At 49.7% G+C, this 12167-nt stretch overlaps 1 protein-coding gene across 2 annotated transcripts in view; it reads right to left on the bottom strand.

The window, feature by feature from the left end:
* The window catches only part of EIPR1 (EARP complex and GARP complex interacting protein 1), an 88932-nt gene extending 77020 nt beyond the window's left edge, over positions 1–11912 (bottom strand). The window contains exons 1-2 of one of the 2 annotated variants that reach the window (XM_079940278.1): positions 11791–11912; positions 8492–8575 (exon numbers count right to left, since the gene is read on the bottom strand). In XM_079940278.1, coding sequence (XP_079796404.1) covers positions 8492–8575; positions 11791–11832 — 126 coding nt within the window. In that variant the 5' untranslated portion in view covers positions 11833–11912. Of the gene's footprint in view, positions 1–7916; positions 8367–8491; positions 8576–11790 lie in introns of those variants that run through there. The other variant, XM_079940279.1, reaches the window with a different exon arrangement.
* Between the last annotated feature and the right edge of the window lie 255 nt (positions 11913–12167).

The following is a 12167-nucleotide window of genomic DNA, read 5'->3' as shown; positions in this document are numbered from 1 at the left end:
GCAGGGCACTGCTGCCTGATGAGGCCCAGTCTTAGCCCTGCTCTGCCCACTCTGTAGTGGGCACAATTTAACTCACGTCGGAAAGAAATGAGGCAGGAAGGGGTGAGAAAGCACTGCGTGTTAGCACATCTTAAACCTCTTTTTAAAAACAAAGCCAACAGCTGTCAATGCTTCTGATCATATAACATTGATTATAACGACATGACATTTTAGCCACTAAACGAAAAGTTACATGTGCTATCACCATGCTTTTCTGGATAATTTTTAGAGGAATGGAAATGATGTCCACGTTCACTCTCTTATCAACAGTCAAGTCACTGGAAAAAATAAAATTAAACATTTTAAAAATAAATTTATACTTGCAGTCATGAATCTGCACAAAGATTTATATCCAAGAATGTTCACTGTGGCACTGATTGTCATAATGAAGAATTAGAAGCCACCTAAATGTCTGGCAACAGGGAATTGTTCAAATAAACTGTAGTACTTGACTGTAATATAATACTATGAAGCCATCCATTCTACTATAAAAACTATTTAGTCTCAGGGAAGAGGGTCCGTAACATATATCCAAGGGGAAAAGAACCAGTAAGAGAACCGCACACACGCACCACACGCTTTCTGTTAAAAAGCAAGCACATCTGAATGAGAGAACCAGAAAGCAACTGGTTACCTTTGGGTGGTGGGATTATAGCGGCTTTTCCTTTACTTCTTTGTGGTTTGTTTTCATTTTTAACATTTCTCATGATTAATATGCACTACTTTGCAGTCAAACATTAAATGATATTTTAAAAACTGTTTCCATGACACCCGAAGCATCTCCACTCTGCACTTGCTCAGGGCCTCTCTCTTCTCGGCTGCTTCCTTTGTACAGCGTCCTCATGTGAAAACAACCCCCGGTACCTTAAGGGGTTGCTCTGGACTCAGAGTAGAATTCAAATCCCGCCGTTCCCACTTACAGTCTGTGTGACCCCAAGCCTCAGTGTCCCGGAGAATACAATGTAGGTGAAGGGACAAAGCTCCTGGGATTGCTGGGACCAAGGGGTCGTGCAGGGCTGATCTCGGAGTGGGGGGGCACACACACTGGCTCCCGCCCTTCTCTGGGGGAGGGAGATTAAAAACCATGACTGTTGTTTTTATCTTTAAAACTACTTTCAGTCAGTTTCTCCCAGGACTCATAGCCCAATGTAGTTTTCACAGTGGGTTTGGAAATACTCCTGGTGGACAGCTTCTACATTCTAAAAGTTATATGTGAACACAGACTAAAAGGCAATACACAAAATCAGGCAGAATTTTTGTGTTGTTAGGGTGAACAGGAAATTTTTTTCTTAAGTATTTGACGTTTCCTCCTTATCAGAAAATCCATGAACACTTAAAAATGAGGCACTTAAATGTACAATTCTTCCTCTCCCCAGAGCTCTCCCTCTGCAGTACCCTGAAACATCGGGACCAACACCCGGGGGAGCACAAGAGCTCTGGCTCCTCCTCTGCTGGCTCTGTGGACCCAGGTGCCAGGTGAGCGCACAGCCCCCCTGCACACCTGCAGCTCCTGGCTGGGAGCCGTCCTTCCACCGGACCTCTGACCTCTGTGCCCACACTTTGCGCTCCTCTGGAGGACCTGCTCCGTCTGGGGAAGGCTATTCCTTCTTGTGAAGACCAGAAGCACGCGGGGTCCAAACAGGCTCTAGTATGTGATCCCAGCTGGTCTTCCTCTGGGCTCGTTTCTTACCCGCTCAGGCACACACAAGTCAGCCTCTGCCCTAGACGGCTGGGCGTTAGGAGGAGTCCAAGACCCCCCCCAACAGGTCCACCTCTCCTAACCTGATAGTCTGATACTATGGCCCTTAACCTTCATCATTAAGCTTGGGAGTCCTAGCATTCTTCCATGTCCTCACCTACAGCAGGCTCATGGACGGGTCCAAAGGCTACATCTTCATGAGATGTTGTAATCCAGGTATGCTCGGAGAGAACGGTAGGACATCATCACCACAAACAAGTAGGGATCAAAAGAATAATGACTAATATGCAAAATGTGACAGGCATCGAGCTATTTTACACACACTGGTTCCTTTAATCCTAAAAAGAGCCCTGTGATAATATGATAACCTATCATTATTAGCCATGACTACAGCGGAAGAAACCAAGGTTTACGGAGCTGGAGTATCACGGTTCATTCGGTTAGAAATGGGATTCCAGAGCCTGTGCTAAGAGCCTCCACACCGTCGGGGCACGGGATACCCCACCCTCCCCGACACTGGGCTTTGCACTGCAGCAGGGCAGCAAGAGTAGCAGGCAGCTCCTGATTCGGAAGAAAGAGACGGTAACTTAACTGCCTGTCCTCAGGGCACCACCCTCTGCCCAGCTCACACAACGTACACAGCAATGTTCTGTTGCATAAACATATGCAGTTACAGGCCAATTACAAAAACAAGTACTACAGTGGAGAAAACACTATGATTAAGGTGAGTGCAAAAGATTATGGGGGCACAAAAGACAGAACATTTAGTGTTGGCTCAGAGGGTGGGGAAGATGTGTGGTTGTCTGGGTAGTGTGTAAGTGTTACTTTAAATTCTTTACGCAATTGCTGAGCTTGGAAAATGCTTCCAACAGCTTGTAATGAAGCTCAAGGTCATATCTTTTGAATTACCATTATTAAAATTTTAAAGTTGGACTTACCAGTGCAGGGCTAAGGGCACAGATGACACTATAAAAATTTAGAAGCCAGAGTTATAAAACTTATTAGGAAGCCTGTAAAGATGATCTTAATCAAGCCCCCTCATCTTCCCGCAGAATCAGGGTTCAGAGAAAGCTGTCCCTGTCCACAGTACCCATCACTGGAGCACGTGACTCCAGGCCGCTGCCCTCTGTGTGCTTCTTTTCTTATTGAACTTAAGGTAAACTCTTAAAAATTCAAAAACAAAAAAAAAAGTGTTGTAAAATTGGAAAGGAAAAAGCGAAAGCTCGTCTCCAGGGGAAAGTTAAGGATCCTCCCTTCTCGCTTCCAGAAATTGCCCTGGATCCAGCCTCACCAGAAACCCAGCTCTTCCTGATGCTTCCTTAACAGGAGCATAAATTCCTGTAGTCATTAAAGGAGGGGGAAGGATGGGGCGGGGGTCAGGGGGAGGGGGGGAGATGGGGGGGAGGGAGGGAGACGGGGTGGGGGGGGAGGCGGGGCAGGAGGAGGGGGACGGGAGGGGGACGGGGGAGAAATGGAGGCTCAGTCTGGAGTGGGGCTGGGAACCTGAATTTCTAACAAACGCCTCCAGTGATTCTGAGGGTGGCCAAATACAGGACCTGCAGGCAGAGAGGGCACATGAGCAAAGCTGTCCTCGGTCAAAATACAAATACAGAACAATCGAGCTGACACGTTAAAAAAAAAAAAAAAGATTACAAAGGAAAAGAGCCATGGGGAAAGAAGGCCGCTGCGTTGCCAGCCCCTTGGGGATGTCGGCCTTCTCAGTGACTGCTGAGAGAGGGCCGGCCACAGTGGTCCTCTCTGTCACCCTGGCGCTCACCCATCTACGCGACAAATAGGGGAGAAGCAACATGCAGAGAGATTCTGCAGGGAAAGCATGGTGCAGAAGCAACCCAACCCCTGCAATGCGAAAGCCCTGCCCCTGGGCTCTGCCAGAGCTTCCCGCTGGACCAGAGGAGCACAGCCTCCCAGGAGGGCCCACCTTCTCACAAAGGAGAGCTCAGGGGAGACCAAGACTCCAGAAGTGCCCGTCCTGCTGCAAACACAGGCAGCGCAAAATTAAAGGCACAGAAAATAAAGCAGCTCATCAGACAAAGAAAGGCCAGCAACTGTGACAGCTCCTCAAATTTTCACGAGAACAGCCGGGCTGAATTCAGTAGCACTGATTCAGGTGAGGGGCGCTTTCTAGGGATTAACAGTTGCCAGGGAGGAGCTGATGGCCCGAGGCAAAGCTGGGGAGGGGGACAGAAACCCTACCAGCCACCCCTCCTTCCCCAGGCAGGGCGGAGCTCCGGAGGGCGGGGTTTCAGAGCTGGGCTGAGGTCACGTGATGCCCCTGTCACTGTCACAGCTGGCACCGCAGGTGCTTCGGGGCAGGGGCGGCACCTCCTCCCACAGGGGCATCAGCCGTGGGGGCGCCACAGCAAGTGTCCAGGACGCGCCCTCGCCCAGCCGAGCTTCACAGTTCACGGCGCGTGCAAGCGAGGAGGACGCGGGGAGAGGGAGCCGGTGGCTTGGTGGTCATCCTGCCGCGTTTCAGCAGGGCCCCAGGGAGAAACTGCGTGGCTGCTAGAGCCGACCCCTCCGTTTGGAAATGGGGCCAATAGCACCCACCCTGTCCACTGAGGGCGCAGTGGACACCACCCGCCTGCACTCCCTGTCTGGCCCTCAGTCCCCCATGGCTCACAGGCCAGGACCCCCATCATTATCTTTCTCTCTCACCAGCTCATGGCTGGAGGCGGCTGGGAGTACGTCCCAAGGAGGGGAATGACAGACACACAGCACACAGCACTGCCAGACAGGGACCCACACGACACCGCTGACGGGAGAGGACACAGAGGGGAAGCCCCTGTCCACCCTCACTGCAGGGAAGCAAGCCGGAGACAGGGGAAAGGAGACAGGGGCAGTCAGCCAGAAGGCCCTCATCATTTTAAAACGCAGGTGGTAATCGTGTGATAACAGTAACACTGTCAGAAACCAGAGGGACAACCGGACTTCCTCTGGAGACAGAAGGAAATAGGGATGCTATGCTCCCCCCACCGCAGGGCATCCTCTCCCGAGGGCAGGTGCCTCTGGAAACACGTGTCACACGAGGGAGGAAGCATGTGGCACACATGTAGGGAACCATGCACATCACATGCGAGAAGACCTGTGTCTCACATGTGGGAGGAAACATACTATATGTGAGGGGAAGCACTGTCAAGTGTGAGAGGAACACACGTGTGACGTGAGCAGAACAGGCATGCATGTCTGAGATGAAACATGCACGCCGGGCGTGAGGACTGTTTCCGGCGGCACAGGTGTCCATGCACGCGGCCTGGCCCCCCTGCTCCCTCTCGCCTCTCCCTTCCCCCTGGGCTCCCTCCCCGGGGATGAGCCAAAGTACTATGAAAACACAGGCCCACCAGCAAGTGATACAACTCATCACAGCCTGAAGGCCTCAGCTCAGACACCCCCTTCTCTGTGATGCTGGCTCTGATGCCACCAGGAAGAAACTGGTGTCCTTCCGGCCACGTGCCACTCCGCCTGGACCTCTCTCCTCAGTGTCACTGCAGTTATCTGCACATCTATGTCACTGCATCACTGGAAGCTGAACTCAGGGCACAAATGTATCTGTTCCTTCTGTGAGTCTCACACTTAACACAGTGAGAGGAATCAGAGTCCTGTCACCACACTAAGTAAGCATTGCTGAGCAAATGAATGAATGAGTGAGTGAGTGAATGAATGACTGTCCCAACAAGGCCACGTACCTTTCCCGGAAACAGAAAAGAAACACCAGCAGGTCAGAAACACTCTTTCATTCCTATCGTCTGGATTCACAGCCAAAAGACCACCACAGGTGAAGAGTGTAAAGAGAAAGTTATAAACCTCAGCCTCCACCCTTTAATTCAACTGTGGCCAGAAAAAAATAACTGAAGCCAGAGGCTACAATCCTGAATCAGCAGCTTAATGAGGACTTTTTTTTTTTTTTTTTCCGGTACGTCGGCCTCTCACTGTTGCGGCCTCTCCCATTGCGGAGCACAGGCTCCGGACGCGCAGGCTCAGCGGCCATGGCTCACGGGCCCAGCCGCTCTGTGGCATGTGGGATCTTCCCAGACCGGGGCGCGAACCCATGTCCCCTGCATCGGCAGGCGGACTCTCAACCACTGCGCCACCAGGGAAGCCCTTAATGAGGACTTTGAAAGAAAAGAGCCGGCAGAGCACACAGTGGTTCTGCATCTAGCACTCAAGGAGCCTTACACACTGGAGTAAGGCTGAGGTTACCAAGAGTTACGCACTTGTTACCATTAACTACCATTAACTACCGAACTTTTCTGGACCTTACCATTGGAAAGTTGGATTTCTAAGACTGATTTTTAAGAAGAATCAAAGTCTCTCACCTAAGATGATAATGTTTCTTTCACTAGGCCCACGGACCGACAGCCCATATTCTAAAAGCCAGGACTGTTCCCGCAGAGAGTACATTTGATAAACAGGCATATGGAGCTGTAAACTACGTTTGTCAGGAGGCTGATGTCCCCCCTGGCTTAGATAATTACAATCCATTATGACAGGGCCACATAAGAGGTGCTCCCTGACACTGGTTAGCAATGCAGATGCTTGGGCCCACCCCCGATATTATCTTGCTTCAAAAAAGATTTCAGGAAGATTAAAGCACTTTACGTCATTTGGGGCCGATCCTTTCTTAGTATCATAACCAAATGGTATACAATTTTGCCTGATAAAACCAGATACAATGTAACTTATTAATGCCTTACACTACCTCATTTTGTTCTTAATTCATTTGTTTCTGTCAGCTTTTAATATTTTCTAGAAAAAATTTATAAGCATCCCTCATTAAATAATAATAACAATTTCTTTCTTTTCTTAAGAAGTTTAAAAGCTGATGTTCAGGAATCCCCTGGTGGTCCAGTGGTTAGGACTCTGAGCGTTCACCACTGAGGACGTGGGTTCAATCCTTGGTTGGGGAACTAACATCCTGAAAGCCGTGCAGCGCAGCCAAAAAAAATAAAAATAAAAACTGATGTTCTACCAAGAAGGTCAATGGTACAGGCCCGGAGCTGGGTGGAATTGAAACACAAGTAGATGAGAAAAAGGCAGTTAGTCGTCCACCTGGCTCTGTCCCCAGGCCTCTAACACCTCCCCCATCACAAACTCCACCCATCCATCCCCAGAGGAAACAGCTGTGCCTCCTGTCACCAGCTCCCTGTGCTGTCACCTGGTTAGCCTTCCCCTCTCTCCGCCAACCAGCACCCCCAGGTTGCACGGTGCCGTCACCGGGTTTCCTCTTGCCCTGTGAGACAGCCACTGCTAACTATCTTTATAAATAAATCATTCCCATCTGACATTTTCCAGGAGGAAAGTAACACACACACATATTCAGAAAACTGGAAATTATAAAGAAACAACTTACATCACATTCCCTGAAGATAACTATGGCTCAAATTTCTAGCCCTTTTGACCTATTTCTAGTCTTTATTCTATGCTGAGATTCAATTTTGTACTTTATCTACTTTTTTTATAGAGGTATAATTGATATAACATTATTATCAGTTTCAGGTGTACAATGGAATGATTCGATATTTGTATATATTGCAAAACAATCTACTTTTTTTTTTTTTACACAATAGTGATCGCACAGTATATACAATCTGAACATTTCACAGAATCACCTAAGAATTTTTAGGTTGTAACGCTTCTGAGGAGACTCAGCTTTTCAGGCGTGCAGTGAGGGAGCACACAGCCGACAGCGGCCAGGCTCAGCCAGGCTAGTCATGTGACTCTGCCCTCGAGTACGGGACTGCCATAGGATCCCACCTACTACCTGCACGATGTGATCGCTTCTCGTGCTTTCACCATTCTATGCACCAATACGATATTATCCCTTGTATATAAAGCTTTTTCGATGTTTTGAGTATAAGAATTACGTGTTAAATAATATGAACATTTATTTATGAAGCTCTAGATGTATACCATCAAATTAGCTGCCATAATGACTATGCCAACATAAAGTCCCTCATCAACATGGGAGAGTGAGGATTTCACCACACCCCATGTGGCACTGAATACTCTTGGACAGCGATTTTAACACCATTACCCCCCACTGACAACAGTAACTGTATGGGGGCTGCACCACGTGACACCGCCTGACGTGCGTTTCCCCAAGATCAACGGCAGTGCACAACTCCGCAACATCCACGGCACCTGCAGACAACCCTACCTCTATTTGAGGATGAGGAAGACGAAGTCCAGCAAGGTTAATCCATTCGCTCAAGGTCATACTTTTGTGTCAAGCCGTGGACTGAACCTCAATCTTGTATCCAACAGCCTATCCACTATAGTGGCCAGGACAGCACATAGGTCACACCCTGTATATCTCCCTGGACCAACTGGCAGCGACAGCCTGGAACTCTATGTTGCAGTGGGATTACGGCCTCGTCCAGGCTCAGCTAGAGAGAGTGCTGTGAGCCAGCAGAGCAGTCGACCACTGGCTGGGGTCAAAGGGGTGATGCTGACCTCGTACCCTGGGTTGCTTCTCAACCACTTACACGGTGAAACCTATATACGCACAAAAGCAAAACACGAAACTACGGCAATAATGCTACACAGAATAAGTTTAAATTATTTAATTCAATCATCACATACAGTTGGCTATGTAAATCCCAATGAAAGTTTTATTTTGTTTGTGTGGCATTAATTTTCTCAAATGTTGCTTGAAAAATCAAGAATGAAATGGTTATGAAACCAAGAACAGGCTTAGTAATTAACATGTATACATTTGTCAAAAATAGTTACCTGATTATCATATTTTAGAGACTGCGTCCCAACCAGAAACCGAATGGCATCTGTTTCTGCCGTTTGAGGTGTGAGGGCACGTGCCTGCAGGAGGGAAGGAAAATGCACACACATGTATGAAGGTGGGATCTAACAGATTAGAAAGGCAGTTGCCTCTTCTACTGCTGATGGAGTAGCAACTGGTACAGAGCACCTGCAAGGCAATTTAGAACCATGCACGAAGAGCCCTCAACTCTTGTACACTTTGTGACACAATTCCACTTCCAAAGTATATCTGGAAACAACTGTAAGTGGGCACAAAAATTAAGCAATAAAAATATAAGTTGTGTTCTTTAACAAAACCATTATTTATTTTCAACAGTAATTGATCGGTTGAACAAATTATTCTTCAATAACAGAGCAGAAAATGGCTCCCAGTGACGGCAGAACAGGTGGTTTAGGCCAAGTCTCCTGCAGAGCCAGCTGGAGAAACTAAACCAAAAAGCTTGAGTTTGTTTCAAGGCTTCAGAAAGCTGCCAGTCATGAAATGCAAGCTCCAGGAAAGGAGAGAAGTTAGAGGAGGGCTGACCTCCTACCCACTTTCGCCTGGAGGCCCTCATCAATTTGGAACAGGCAGCTAAGCAGTGATGCTGAGGAGAGCGTCTCACAAGCTCCCAGAGCTGGGTGAGCGGAGTGCAGGATCCTCGGGGGAGGAGGGGCCAGCAGAGCACAAGGTTTGGGGTGGGATCCTCCCCAGCCCGGGTCACAGGCCAGGCGCGAGGGCGAACTAGAGTGAGAGGAACCTGCTCAGCCTGGAGCTCCAAGTCACCTCAGCCCTTGAGTGGATCTCCGGTGACCTGAGCCCGCTGGCGCTCCTGTGCCCGCCCGCCACCTGCCCCAGACACCTCGCCCAGCCAAGTCTGGAGCTCACTTTTCAAACAGTGGCGAAGGCTTCTCTCCTCTCTTCTCAGACTCTGGGAAATCATACAAAAGCAGGAAGGAAAATGAAGAGCACAAACACAAACTCTGTCTTCAGTGAAATGTGGAAACATCTGTAATCCAAACGCGCCTGAGAACAAAGCCTCCGAGGCGGCCAAGGCCCCAGCTGAGAGAAGACGCCGCAGAGGACGCTGGCCGCGACACCCAGACACAGGCGGGGACAACACCAGGAACCGCCCGGAGGGGGTGGCAGAAACAGGTGCCCTGCACACGCCGGGGCAAGAACAAGAGCAGGGCTGGGGACGGACTGGCATCTCCTCGGGAGCAGCCTGGGGCTCCGTGGGACGGAGTGGGAAGCCGGACTCTGCCAGACGCCTTGGCCTCGGGGTAAATGCCAGCTAAAGGGTTTACTCAACAAAGCCCTGAGCTGCAAGAACTCCTGTCGGCCCGGGCCTGGCCCACCTCCACCTACAGAGCCTACAGCGAGCTGCTGCACGCAAGGGCTCAGCCCTGGACATGATCTAGGGGCCAGCAAGGGAGCCCTGCAAGGGCACCACGAGGAGGCATGGGGAGGGGGAGGGGGAGGGGGAGGGGAGGAGACAACGGGAAAAGGCGTCAGAAGATGCAAGCATTAGGCGGATGCTGCCACAGAAGAGCCAGAGCCCGTGATTATACACACGGACACTCACCTACAGAACTCAATGGAGCAATCACCTCTTCACAAGCGAGAAAAGACTAGAGAGGGAAGGCAAGACAACCCCAGACAACTGAACCTGAGTCGACACAGCTGGAGGAACTGAAAACCAGACCCAATGCTGGAAGGACGCAAAGACAGAAACCCCAACGAATAATGTATGCAATATCTGAAGACACAACAAATCTACAGAATGAAACTACAAGACGGCTTTGTGCTTCAATTTGGCACTGTTAAAATGCAGTGTCTTCGTGCATTGGGTTGGAAGCAGCAGATCCACTGGCTATTTGATCACAGTTACTGTACGTCCCTTAAAATAATCTTCCACCCTTTAAGAAAAAGGGTCCTAAAACTCACCCAAGATTTGATATATTACTTGTCTTTATAGTGTAAACAGATTTCCAGTCATCATCTTGCAGAGCAAGTGTGAAAGGAACAGCACACCCTAGACCATCTAGGTTATGGTTATAGAAACACAAGAACTTGGGCACTTGGCTCAGAGGGATGCAGGACAAGGAAGGGGAAACTCTGGGAGGAGAAACCGGCACCGGGTGCACAGCTAGTAAGGACAGCACTAACCAGGCAATCCAGGACACGCACACAAAGATAAGGTAAGGTACTCGACTTAAAATTCAAATTTTTTCTGCGCAAAAATCCTGAAAAGCTGGCTAAACAAGTCATGGAACCCTACTTGAACCAGCAGTCAACAATGTAATTAGAAAAACGAGAAACCTGAGTATAGATTTGGCAAAAGATTGTAATTAACTATATTGGGAGTCTGAAGGAAGACAGGAGAGCATAGAAAAAGCCAAAAATCCTCACATGCCATGCCATCCAGTCGCCAGGTTATATCGAGAGATAAAAGCAAGAAGGTAAAGACTAGAAGAAACGCTTTTTAAAATGTTGAAAGTGGTTGTTCTCAAGAACTCAGATAAGATGGAAAGGGAGTGCTTAGGACTGGCTGATTTTTAATCAGATTTTCAGCCACTGACTGCTTAAACAACTCGTAAGAATTACTTGTTTTAAAAATTTTAAATACACAAAAAGAAAAAGAGCTAAAATCATGAACACAAGTCAAAACGTTGCAGAAACACGGATGTGCTTGGCATTTTCTCATTTTAACGGCCCCTCTGTGCCGGTCTTCTGCCTCTTATTTGCACAGTGGTGCCTCATTTTACCCTCCAAGCCTCATTACCTTCAGTCAATGGTCAATAATCAGATTCCCATCTTCTATGTAAACTGTTCTCCACAGTGATTTAAACATCACTGACAACCAAACCTCCACTATAACTTTCGGTTCTTTTATGTTTACTGTAGTAATGGTTCTTCAAATTCAAGAAAGCCATGGCCCACAGAGCTGTGTAAAGTAAACAAGTGCAAAAATCAGCTACTTCTTTTAACATAAAAAAGAAAAAAATAGAGTGCATGCTTCCAGGAACGCCAATGCTGGAGGAAAGGTACACAGGCAAATACACCGAAGTGAGTGGTGAGACTTAGGCCACAAGGAACGCCCGGGGCTGAGGGGAGGCGGCGGGGGCTCCCAAACCGGGGGGTCGCGGGCAAAACCGCTGCGCCCCCCGTGTGTCACGCAAGCCCCCGGCCCGTCCTGGATGACCAGGGCCTCTGGCCCCCCGAATCCCCAGTGACCTCGGCTGCACCGACGTCGCTGGGCCCTCCTGTCACCCACCTGGAACTCCAGGCCGTAGATCACCGGCGCGTCGTCCTCCATGCTGCGGCGGCGCACTCGCCTAAGGCCGGTCCCCGGAGCGGGTGCGCCCCAACTCAGCGCCCATTCATTCCCTCCAGCCCCGGCAGCGCCAAACCGGAACGCTTTCTGGCCCACCCCGGCTCCCGTAGGGCTCACTTCCGGTGTTTCCTGATGAGTCATCAATGCGCTCCTCGCCGGCGGCCAATGACGGCAGCGCCGGGCTTGTGCGCATGCCCACTTGGCTCCCATCCGGGCTCTCAGCTCCCAGGCCCCGGAGAGTGGGACCGCGAGGGGACAACCGGCCTGGGGACTCCCGCAGGGAGGCGGGGGCGGAGCGAAGCCGGCCCGGCCCGGCT

The sequence above is a fragment of the Stenella coeruleoalba genome (assembly GCF_951394435.1).
Source record: "Stenella coeruleoalba genome assembly, chromosome: 13".
NCBI lineage: Eukaryota > Metazoa > Chordata > Mammalia > Artiodactyla > Delphinidae > Stenella > Stenella coeruleoalba.
The sequence above is the reverse complement of the archived record's forward strand: the minus strand, read 5'-3'. Positions and strand labels throughout refer to the sequence as shown.